General features: G+C 37.3%; 1 protein-coding gene across 6 annotated transcripts in view; it reads right to left on the bottom strand.

The window, feature by feature from the left end:
* VPS13B (vacuolar protein sorting 13 homolog B) overlaps positions 1 to 13,349 on the bottom strand; it is a 784,298-nt gene that overhangs the window by 371,254 nt on the left and 399,695 nt on the right. For all 6 annotated transcript variants that reach the window (XM_046642610.1, XM_046642612.1, XM_046642609.1 and 3 more), the window contains one exon: positions 2,461 to 2,681. In XM_046642610.1, coding sequence (XP_046498566.1) covers positions 2,461 to 2,681 — 221 coding nt within the window. The remainder of the gene's footprint in view (positions 1 to 2,460; positions 2,682 to 13,349) is intronic.

Raw genomic sequence — 13,349 nt, forward strand, 5'->3', positions numbered from 1 at the left:
CTGTATTTTCAAATCTGAAATTCCATTTCATTCTCTTTATACTTATTATTTCCCTATTGAGAATTCTTATCTTTTTCATTCAGCATGCTTTCCTTTACACCCCACGAAAAAAAATTATAGGAGCTACTTTAAAGTCTTATTTGTAATTCAATTACAGTCATTTGTCACTTAATGATGGGGATATGTTCTGAGATACACGTCATTAGGTGATTCTGTTGTTGTGTGAATATCATAGAGTGTACTTACACAAACCTAGTTGGTACAGTCTACTACATACCTAGGCTATATGGTACTAATCTTATGCGACCACTGCCACATATGCTGTCTGTTGTTGACTGAAACTTTGTTATGTGGCACATGACTGTATTTTAAAACAAACTGGGAATGTTCATTTTGTAGTTAGCTTTTGCTTTTTTCCCCCAGAGTGTACAGAAATAATCAGTGGGATGGATGGGCTGAGGTGGGCTTCAGCTGTTATGTTAGAACTGGATTTCTTATGCTTTCCTTTCTAACAACTTCTGTGACAAAGGGTCAAAAGAAAGTGAATCTAATTTCTCTGCAATCTTTTTGACAGAGCTGCCATACAAGGGTATCATAATCTGGGTGTCTTAAAACAACAGAAATTTACTGTTTCACGGTTCTAGGGTTTAGAGTCCATAATCAAGGTATCAGCAGAGCCATGTTCTCTCTGAGACTCTTGAATAGAATCCTTTATTGCCTCTCTTCCTGGCTTCTGGTGGTAGATAGCAATCCTTGTATTCTTTGGTTTGAAGCTGGATCAGTTCAATTTCTGCCTCCATCTTCACATGACACTCTGTGTGTCTTCACATCTACTTCCTTTTGTGTGTGTCTGCATCCAAGGTTCCCCTTTTCGTAAGGATATCAGTCACATTAGATTAGGGATCACCCTAACGGCCCCACTCTAACTTGATTACCTCTGTAATGACCCTGTTACCAAATAAATCACATCCTGAGATACTGGGGATTAGGAACTCAACATATCTTTTGAGAGGGACACAATTTAATCCATAACAGTTTCCCTTCCTCTTGGAAATGTTTTTCAGCAACCATCAGCAGCAGCATTCAGAGAATAATCTAAGAGAGAGTAAGTCATTTCACGATTATCCTCTTTTATACCACTATGCGTCATAAGAGAAAGGTAAATGGCCATTAAACTGGAATATTAATATTGTTCAAAAGTATTTACTACTAATTATAAAAGAAATGATTTTTATAATAGAGGACAAGCTTTCAGATGTTACAACAGTGTTCATTTAATGTAGCTGCCTCATCATAATTCTAATTATATGCATTTTTATAATAAGGCCATCCCCAATATATTAGCAGGTCCAATCTTTTCACAATGAACAAACTTATACTAAAATTAAACCAAACTGCATAGTATACAATAGGGGGAAAAGGCAAACAGAAAAGGAGAAAGAATAAAGATGGTAAGGAGGCTCTATAAAATATGGAATAGTATTTGAACCAACTCGAAAAAATACATTTTAAAAACTACCTTGTAACCACTAATGCTGGGATAAATACAGATTATCAACATTGACCTGTCAGATTTAATAATATTCTAAAAAGTACTGTTTTAAAAATATAATTTCGAATAGTATTCAACATTGACAATCTATGTAGAAAATATACTACAGTCTGCTTAAGGTCAAAGAAACACGTATTTAATTGTACGTGATTAATAATTTGTACAAAATTATTAGGTGATCTGAATTCATATTAAATTGTAAAACTGCAGAATACAACATGTTTGGCTTATACCAACTGAAATGTTATACAATTAACAAAATGCCTTTTTTAATAGCAAAGAGCACTATTTTTTAAAAAAATATTACATGTTGAGCAAAAGAAGTTCTGAGAGATAATCTGATTGGAAATTACATCTGATCACTTAAACAGACTCTTCCTATCTTCTGATAGGAAAGCAGTTCTTCAGCATTTAAAAAACTTTACATCTGCAACTGATTTCATTCCATCAGTCAAAAGATGCATTTATACTGCCACCATTACATTTTCAGAAGAGTTTAAAGATTCTATTTTTTTCCTTTTTCTCCCCAAAGCCCCCCGGTACATAGTTGTATATTCTTAGTTGTGAGTCCTTCTAGTTGTGGCATGTGGGATGCTGCCTCAGCGCGGTTTGATGAGCAGTGCCATGTCTGCGCCCAGGATTCGAACCAACAAAACACTGAGCTGCTTGCAGTGGAGCGTGCGAACTTAACCACTCAGCCATGGGGCCAGCCCCCCTTCAGAAGAGTTTAAATTACAAAACTTGAGAGAGCTTCAAAGCAATTCTTAATCTAACCATTCTGATCTTGATGGCACTGTTCAAAATAACGTAGGACACTTAATAGAAGAGAAATCCTGCAACAAAATGGATAACAATTGTTCTTAAATCACATTATTTTAAATTTCCTTTCAAATATCAAATGTACCAACCTGCGGGTTCGAGCATTTTATCTCAAGTGACTCCAGGTCAACATGGAGGCAAACAACAAATGAATGTCTTGTATCAGGTCCTGTAGCAAGTAGTTTTTGAGAGGTAACAGCTAGTGTAGAGGTGCAACCCATAGGTTCCACTAGGCAAAGTGTCACCTGTTTTCCAAAAAGGGTATATACGCTGAAATGATGCAAGCTGACAGTCCAAGGAAAAGCATCACCTGATGAAGGGAATGAAGAGGGTAGGAAAGCACAGATATAAAGATTCAGTTCATTGTCACTTGATACTAAGTTGTCTATTGTCTAAATTTGAAATATAAAACATTTAATATGGCATCATAAAAAGTGAAGATAGTATCCCAGAGACCAATGTGCTAAAAAATTTACATACTACTTAAAAGTTATCTTTTAAAAATGTTTATATTTGTGTTTATTAGAATATACTACTATATCAATAATTATGTATATTATAAAAATACAGAAATAGAAATTAAGGAAATGACATAAAATATAAATAGAAGTTCTAGCTTTCTCTTCCCATACTCTAGTGGGTTGTGCTGTGCAACTGCTGGGGATGTGTGCAGTATACCTTGCAGACCATAGAAAATGTGTTAAATTAGGAAAATGCAACAATCTTTGTATGGACTGAAGGTGACCACAAATCTGAGTGAAGAATGAGACAGGAAAAGAATAAACAATCTACTATGGTCTGTTGGACCACCTGCACCAGAATCCTGTGAGTATTTATCTAAAATACAGATTCTTGGTTTCTACTTCAGAACTACTTAATCTGAACCTCTGGTGGTAAAACCCAGGATGCATTTCGGTCTTCCCTTGGTGATTCCTATGTATAATATGTTATTTTCAAATAAGTATACTTGATTAAAACAATCACTCATAAATTTCAGGATTAAAAGCAATATTCTTTTCCTCCTTTTATAAATTTATTAGAGATGAATTCATTAATATAAATTTATGAGCTAAAACCATCTTATGTTTTGTGGCTATCGATAAAGTACTTTGCGAAATAATTTTTAAAACCATACTCCATATTACAATACAGCAAACATTTACTATTGGGAAGCCAATTTGATGGAAAATATGTTCCTATGACTTACATTTTGACTTTGCAACTCTAGTAGCACTTATTAGTATAGACTGTACAGTATCAACTCCTTTTTAAGTTTTTTTTAAGTTCTTTTTAAGTAAGCTACTTTTTAAGTAACTCAATTATTTTAAAACAAATGAAAATATTTATTTATTTTCTAATTAGAGAGGTACTAGTACCTTACTGAAGATAATTCAGAAAACGTAACATACGAAAAGGTCAAAACCAGTCATAATCTACCTTTCACCCTGCCACTCGCGATAATAAGCATTATGCGTTGAAGTCTTTTTTTTTCCCCCTGTAGTTTTGGACATGCCCTCACAGAATCAGAACCAGGATCACATTGTACTTTTAGCTTCACATTATTTTTCAGGAACAAAAAAAAAATCAAATAAATTACTAAGTGGGTCATACTACAAATATATATATTAAAGAAATCTAAAAATGCATTTGAATTGTGAATGGTGATACTTAGTGGGTACAAGGTAGAGTATCATAAATTCCAAAATTCAAAATGTCTTGACCAAATATAGTTAATAAAATCAAAACAGAAACTTTGAAATTGAGACTTGAATAATAGAATCAATCTAGCTACATAGTAGTCCACAATAACTTGACTGGAAACAATGAAAACTGCATAATTATATGTGGTCAGCATTGTGGTACTCTGTCTGTTTTAAGACAAAATATTTTGCCCCCAAGAAAGAATGACAAACTTTAAATCATCTGTAACTAATTCTAAGATTATTTTTAAACCTACACAAAGTTCCATGCTATTTACAAAACAAAGGCTTTGCCAAATTGGTCTTAAAATATTTTGGAATGATTTCAGGTTACATATTTTAAAACTGGTAGTGAGCTATATACATAGTTCTGCAAATTTTATGTTATCCAAGAAATGCTAAATGGTGGTTAGGCTGGATGAAGAGCACCAGATTTAAATTTGTTAAATTAAAAAAAAATCACAAATAATGTTGGTACTATCTCAGATACGTGTCTCTGCTGCTTCTTTGTAATCAGACCAACAAATTGAAATTGGGTATATCATATTCTAAGTGTTGAAAAGAACCTCTTAAGGTAATATTTTATGTCCATTTACTTAGCATGCAGACTGTTTTAAAAAGCACATTCTACCTAGAAGACAAGATCTTAACAAGTAATGACAAAAATTCTCAGAATTAATCATTATGAAAAAAATTACCAAAACACAGCAAATCATTAACTACATACTCTTTTCAAGTACCTATCAACATACATGAGCTCAAAACAAAATAAAAACACCTTATCTCCTGGTAATATAATGTTCTGGGGACTTCCTAAAATATGCTCGGGCATGCATGACAGGCTAGAACAGGCTAGAACTATGTACTATTCTGAGAGCTTGAAGATTAGTATTTTTACTCTAATTGGAAAGTTCTAATGCTGTAACATGGAGTCGTTTATTTTAGAGAAACTATTTATTCCTGGCAGAATTCAGAAAGTTTCAGATTCTCTAAAGAACAAAAATAAAAACAAAGCAAGGAGACTGAGAACTCTACTTGTGAACCCTCTACACTATCGAGAGAAAAGAACATCAATAAAATAATTCTCAAGAAAATGATAACTAAACACTGCTGTAACTCAGATGAAATAATGTGCAACAGAGCGAATATGACAGAGCTTTGAGACAAAATGAGCAAATAAAGAAAATTCAGTAAGACTATGCTGCATGTGTCAACAACGGAGGGAGGGACTTCATTAGCTAATATTAACTCACAACTGAGTGAAATTTTAAAAAATGTATAGTGTGGATTTCCTTACATGTTACTGATTTTGTACAACACTAGAAGCAGAACATAAAGCACTGGTCAATATTGGAGATACTGTCCCTCAGTTTTCTTTGCCTTTATAGCCTTAGTCATTAAATGTCTTTAGAAACAAACAAAAAAGTGCCTTTCTCTTCTCACTAATATTTTCCCCTCATGTTCCACAATCCAGTATGACTCAGGCAGGGTTTTATTTCAAATACGAATTAGTGTAACCAGGAATATTTTACTACCTATTACAAGAGTTAACACTTTGAGACAGATATACTGTATTCTACAAATACAAATGACCCAAAATTGCTGACATTGTTTCCCCAAACCACTCAGCACTTAATTGATTTAAAGACAGCTAAGATAAAGGGTTCTTTAATTCTAAGTGATATTAATTAAGTAATGGGTACTTTCAAGGAATTAAGGCATTCAAAATAATGTAAAGTGTAATCAATTTTCCTGACAGCTGAAATGCCTAAAAGAGAGGAAAATGAAAATGAGCAACCTATAGTTTTATTTGCTCTGTAACCACAATTCTACATTTGGAACAAAATACTGCTTTGTGTTAGGAAATGTGAAATGTATTGCATGTATAAAACTTAGCAATTGTGACAAAAATAATGGATAATTGATTTCAAACTTGTGAAGTATTTTCTTCACATCTAGAAACATAAGTATTTACTGCTAAAACTACTGTTCACTTCTGAAAGTTATTACTGGTTTAATCATAACTTAATCATCAAAATTTCATTATTGCATAAAGAAATATAAGCTAGTTTTTAAGATTCTCTGAAACTTATTATTTCAATTATAAACAATGCAAAACTAGAACATTTATTGCTTTAAAAACTAGAAGGGACCTCAAAGAATAGCACTATCCTTCAAGGAATTAAGGTATTAATAACCACTTTACACTTTTGAAAGAGATGTCAATATTATAACAATGCAGGACTTATTTAGGGTCATATGGTCAGCTAGCAAGAAACACTTTTGGTTTCTATAGGTTGTCTTAGGACTATTACAATTCCACATATTTTTTAAAGGAACTTCCCATTAATTAGTATCACTCCTCACCTTGCTAAACTATTATATAAAACTTCTACACAATTAAGAAAACATTATCATAACCAGGAGGAGGGAGAGCGAAAGGGGTAAAGGGCACATATATATGGTGACGGATGGAGACTAGACTATTGGTGGTGAACATAAGCAGTCTATACAGAAGTTGAAATATAATGTTGTACACCTGATATTTACATGTTATAAACCAACGTGACATCAATAAAAAAATTAAATTAAATTAAAAAGAAAACATTATCATAAAAATACTTCTTGTTTTCACAGCTCAGTGATATATGAGTTATAACTAGGAAAAGAAAACATAGGGTATTTTAAATATTTCTATTTACAAATGCTGTTTGTTTTTGTTTTTTGATTATGTACCTTAGCTTTTTCTTAAATAACTGAACAGCAAAATTGTCCCTTGTTAAGCTATGTAATTGAATATGTATTTTATAAACATGTCAAACTTTAATAACAGATAAAAAACATGCTTAAGACACTAATCCCTTTCCAAAACAATTTCAGCTATACACATTACATTTATAACAGTAATAAAAATACTTACAAATGTTTGCTACAAAAACATCCTACATATTAAATAGATTTAATCATTTTTCTTAAATGCATTTTTAACATGCTGCATTCTCTATGCAACACAGTACATCTACTCATTTTAGTCAATTTGAGTCAACTCTATTACCTTCCAAGATTTCTAACAAAAGAATTGTTTATAGCTGTTCAATGAAACTCAGGATTAACTAATGACATAAAAGCTTTGCAATGTTAATTCTCCTAATAAATGAGTATTCTTTAGGAATAAAAGATATACATTTGTACATTCATTTTATATTACTGACAGACTATACTAATTTACTTAAGTTTATAAATTAATTTATTGAGTGCATCAGAACACTATGACACTGCCTGGTACAGAAAAATGAGCCTGGATTTTGCATCAGGTAGATCTGGGTGAAAAGTGTAGCTTTACCTGTTCTTTAGTGTTAGGGGAGAAATGCTTATTCCTAAATCCTCTGCTTTTCCACATGAAGTCTTTAGCCATTTCAGGCCTTTTCTGTCAGCAAGAATTAAGTGGAATATTTCATTATGGTGAAAGAACCAACTTAGTGACAAAATGAAAAAGATAGGAACAAAGAGTAAAGCAAAAAGTAAAAAGTAAAGCTGTGATGAGTTTCATTTTTTCATTATTTGGTTTTATTACTTAAAGAAGATTTTTGAAAGGTAGGAAGTTCATGGATGGCCCTAGGGCTCTTTCAGTTCATGAAACTATTCCAAATTCTAAATGAAGGAGTTTGAATTAATGAATTCTACTTCCTGAAAACCTCATCTAGATGGGAATTGGATGGGAGGAAACCTGGGTTCTGGAGATCATGTCTATCTATAACTTAGGAAAAGTGTGGTTTCATGCCCTGGGGTTCAGGTGACCACTTCAAAGAATTCTAAAGCTGACAAGTGTTACCTGAAAATTAGGAATGAGCAATTAGGAATTAAGAAAAAAGCAGTTTTTGGTATTGAAGATTCCTGCTGCTCTGTAACACAAGATTCTATCCTATTATCAATGCCATATGATGGACAGTCTAGGCCAAACAGTACCTGGGCATATAAGAAAGAAGCCAGGTAATAATCTTATAGATTTGTAAGTCATCAGTGAAAAACTGATAGCTAAAACATAAGTATAGATAAGTCCAGGGGAGCTATAAATATGAACACCTACATTTAAGGAAAGGGTGGAGGAAAAGGAGCTCACAAAGGATATTCAGAAGTGGCCATGATCCACAGAAAACAAACCAAAGAGAATGGTTATCCAGAAGTTAAGAAAGAATCTCAAGAAGGAATCAACCAACAACGCCAAGGATTAAAAGGTTTCCATTGAATTTGGCATCTAAGAGGTGTGTTTTGTAACTTAATATGATGAAAAGAAATGTTAGCCTTTTTATATGTCAACAAGGGGTTACATAAAGAGGTTATAATTGATGAAGCAAGCTCCTTAAAAACACAGTACACAGCATAGAGTATATATTCAATATATATTTGTTTTATGAAGGAAGGAAGGAAGGGAGGAAGGAAGATGAATGAATGAATAGTAAAATGGCTGGGTCCTAAGCACTGGAAGCAGAATAAAGACTACTTCCATTAAGGTAGATTCATTTGTTCAACAAATATTTACTAAGATAAAAACTATGCTAGAGATTATTCTAGGAACTAGGGATAGAACAGTAAATAATATAAACTCACTGTTCTCAAGGACCTTGCATTTTAGTTGTGGAAAGAAATAAATTAATAATTAAATGATATATAGTATGTTCAAAGTGCACTGAACAACAATTAAGCAGGGTAATGGAACAGGTGATACTATCATTTTAAGAGAGATAGTCCAGTAAAGCCCTTCTGATAAAATTATAGTCTGCAGAGCCATAAGCCATGAGGCTATTAGGAAGAAAAGTGTTCTAGAAGGGCAAGAGTAAGCACAAAGGTCCTGCAGTGGGAACATGCTTGGATGGGACATTGTCAATGCCTTGTTAAAGTAATAAGGAGGTTGTATGTTGTAGAAGAAATAACAGATAACCTTGAGGAAAGAGATGCAAGTTTATAATAGCTATTATGAATTGAAAGACATCAAAGGAATTATAAAAAGCTTATAAAATTACCAATGAGGCCAGAAGTAATTTTTTCCAAAAAATTGTCAGAAACTTCAGAGACGCTCAGATGTCAAATAGTTGGAATGATCCAAGACTGCATTTCATTCCCAGAAATTGAGAACCCATGAGAGTATGTAACTATACATTTGTCTTATTAATTATACACAGACTTTGTACTAGACAGTGATTAAAACTCTAAGTGCCCTCCACACTCAGAGTCTTCTTCTGTAAAAAGCAGTCATTGGTAATTCTCTTTGCATAAGTCACAATGCATTGTGTTGTCTGACTCTTAATGGGGCCAAAATAAGGAGATAATGAAATGCAACCACCTCCAGGCTAAATACGAAGAAAATTAGTAGCCTATGAAGTGGCTTGACAAAAGAAGAGAACCTGGGAGTTAGGACCAAGATGGCGGCATGAGTAGTCTTCTTTGTCTCTCCCCCTTCGAATCTACAACTAATTGGACATTCATCGCTTCACAAAGGATATCCATATAGCATCTCAGGATGCCTGAGAGACCCGTGCTACTATACATCGGAAGGCGGACGGACTTCACCCCGGGAAGAGGTGGAGATAGGTGAAAACTCTCCAACCCCCACCCCTGAACAGCCTAGTACTTGCAAGTGGCTTTCTTCCAGCGGACGCCCCCAGAACATCGCCACACACCAAGGGCAGGAGGGTGCGCACCCAGAGGAGCGACGGTGGAAACAGGTGACAAGAGCCCTGCCTAAGCCCCCTGGGATTACACCTAAGCCCAGGGGGAAACTCCACAGCTCCACACCAGAGGCGGCAGGGAAAACCTCTACTCGCCATTAGCGGAGAGGCTCCTCCCAGCATCCACAATGCCGGGAGGCTCCCGGAGAGAATCCCGAATGGGGCAGCAGCCCGCCAGCTGCCGCCGCTGGCCTCACAAACTGTGGCTGTCGTCCAGGGGGTTTGGGGATGCCAGAGATCTCCTGGGAGAGGATTGGGGCTGGGTGGAGTTCCAGCAGCCGGCTCTGCAGCCCAGGGTGAATCTTCAGGCTTCCGTCCCGGCAGCAGGCAAAGCCTCTACCCGCCATAAGCAGAGAGGCCTTTCCCAGCATCCACAACGCCAGGAGGCTCCCGGAGTGAATCCCAAATGGGGCAGCAGCCCGCCAGCTGCCGCCACTAGTCCCCCAGACTGCAGCTGTCACCCGGTCAGGGCACGGGGCTACCAGAGAGCTCCTGGGAGAGGACTGGGGCTGGGTGGAGTTACAGCGGATGGCTCCGTGGCCCAGGGGGAAACTTCAGGCTTCCATCCTGGCAGCAGGCAAAGCCTCTACCCGCCATTAGCGGAGAGGCCCCACCCAGCATCCACAACACAGGGAGGCTCCTGGAGAGAATCCCGAACGGGGCAGCAGCCCACCAGCTGCTGCCGCCGGTCTCACAGACTGTGGCCGTCACCTGGTCGGGGCACGGGGCTACCGGAGATCTCCTGGGAGAGGACTGGGGCTGGGTGGGGTTACACCAGCCAGATCCACGGCCCAGGGGGAAACTTCAGGCTTCCATCCCGGAAGCAGGCAAGGCCTCTACCTGCCATTAGCGTAGAGGCCCCGCCCAGCATTCAGAACACCAGGAGGGTCCCAAAGAGGAGAATCCCAGGCAGGGCAGCAGCCGGCCAGCTGCCACTGAGCTCACAGTCTCCGGCTGTCCCCCAGACAAGGCAAGGGGCTCCCACAGATCCTGGGGGAGAGGACTGGGGCCGAGTGGAGTTCCAGCAGCCAAGCTCCATGGCCCAGGGGGAAACTCTACAGTCTCACAGCAGCCTCAGCGATAGCCTCTGCACAGGACTAGTAGAGAGCCCCCGCCCGGCAACCACCAGTCTGGAAGACCCTGGGACAAAAGTAGCATAGCTAGGTGAGGTAACCACAGACTGCAGAAGATGCCCATAGCTCTGCTGTGACCTATAGTGGACAAGTGAGATTTTGTGGGTGCCGACTGTGACAGAACTGCAAATATAGGTGATCCTGCCCATGGCTGCTGGGAAAGCCTATAATACTGCTGCAGACCCTAAGGAGGGAGCACGTCTAGCTGGTCTGCAAAAGTAGGCATCAGCAGCCTGAAGCCCCCTTGTGACTGCCCCTACAGCTGAAGAGGGACCCCATAGGACCACTGTGACTATGAGGAGGGACCCAGGCCCAGTTAGCAACAGCTCATAGGGTTCTTGGTCAGTGCAGTATAAACAGCTGTTCCCCCACCAGACCAGTAGAAACAAGTGGAAGCAGTAACTAAACTCTATTTCTATGCGGAGGCACAAATATACACCATCAAGCAATATGAAAAAATATATTAAATCTCCAGAACAGAAGGAAAATGACAAATACCCAGAAAATAATCCCAAAGACAATGAAATATATAACCTAAATGACGATGAATTCAAAACAGCACCATTAAAAAACTCAATGAGTTGAAAGAGAATTCAGCTAGACAACTCAACGAGTTCAGGAGCTATGTCACAAAAGAGTTTGATACCATAAAGAAGAACCAAACAGAAATACTGGAAATGAAGAACACAATAGAGAAGATTAAGAAAAATCCAGACGCACTGAACAGTAGGGCTGATAATATGGAGGAAAGAATTAGCAATTTGGAAGACAGGAATATAGAAATGCTGCAGGCAGAGGAGGAGAGAGAACTAAGACTAAAAAGAAATGAAGAAACCCTCCGAGAATTATCTGACTCAATTAGGAAATGCAACATAAGGATTATAGGTATACCAGAGGGAGAAGAGAAGGAGAAAGAGGCAGAAAGCCTGTTCAAAGAAATAATGGCTGAGAACTTCCCACACCTGGGGAGAGAGATGGAACTTCATGTGACAGAAGCCAATAGATCTCCAAACTTTATCAATGGAAGAAGACCAACCGCAAGGCATATAGTTGTGAAGCTAGCAAAGGTCATCGACAAGGAGAAAATACTAAGGGCAGCCAGGGAGAAGAAAATAGCCTACAAAGGAACCCCCATAAGGCTATCAGCAGATTTCTCAGCAGAAACTTTACAGGCTAGAAGAGAGTGGAATGATATATTCAAAACTCTGAAGGACAAAAACCTGCAGCCAACAATACTCTACCCAGCAAAAATATCCTTTAAATACGATTGAGAAATAAACACTTTCCCAGCTAAGCAAAAATTAAGGGAGTTCATTGCCATAAAACCTCCTCTTGAAGACATGCTCAGGAAAATCCTCATACCTGAAAAATAAAAAAAAAAAAAAAAAAAGCAAAGGGGCTACAAAACCAAGAGCAAAGGAGATAAAGAGAAGGACAATAACAGAAAGTAGCAGCTCTCCATCAGAACAGGTTAGCAAAAGTCAAATAAAACATTAAAGATTAAAGGAAGAGAAACACCAAGAATAAATATAACCCTGTCATTTGAACCACAAACTCACAACACAAGAAGGGGAAAAAAAAAATCTGACAGTAACAACCTAGAAGGGGAAGAGAAAAGGAATAGAAGGTTTTAATTTAAGGAAATAAGAGGCTATCAGAAAACAGACTATCTCATCTATGAGATGTTCTATACTAACCATATGGTAACCACTAAACAAATAACAAGAATAAAGACACAAATTACAAATAAGAAGACACCCAGTACAGAAATTTACATGCCTGAATTAGTAATCCAAAAACCAAGGGACGAGAAACAAAGGAAATGCAAGAGAACCGGAAAACAAGAGATAAAATGACAGCGGTAGGCCCCCACATTTCAATAATCACTCTAAACGTAAATGGATTGAACTCTCCAATCAAAAGAAACAGAGTGGCAGGATGGATCAAAGAAGAAGACCCAATAATATGCTGGCTCCAGGAAACACACCTCAGCCCCAAAGACAAACACAGACTCAGAGTGAAGGGATGGAAGACAATACTCCAAGCTAATAATGAACAAAAGAAAGCAGGTGTCACTATACTAATATCAAAGTAGACTTCAAAGTAAAACAGATAAAGAAAGACAAAGAGGGACAGTACATAATGATAAAAGGGACACTCCACCAAGATGACATAACACTTATAAATATATACGCACCCAACACAGGAGCAGCAGAATTTGTAAAGCAACTCTTAACAGAACTAAAAGGAGACATCAACAACAATACAATAATAGCAGGGAAACTCAATACCCCATTAACACCAATGGATAGATCATCCAGACAGAAAATAAACAGGAAATTATAGAATTAAATGAAAAATTAGACAAGATGGACTTAATAGATAATATATAGAACACTTCATCCAAAAACAGCAGGTT

The sequence above is a fragment of the Equus quagga genome, chromosome 16 (assembly GCF_021613505.1).
Source record: "Equus quagga isolate Etosha38 chromosome 16, UCLA_HA_Equagga_1.0, whole genome shotgun sequence".
NCBI classification, from domain to species: Eukaryota; Metazoa; Chordata; class Mammalia; order Perissodactyla; family Equidae; genus Equus; species Equus quagga.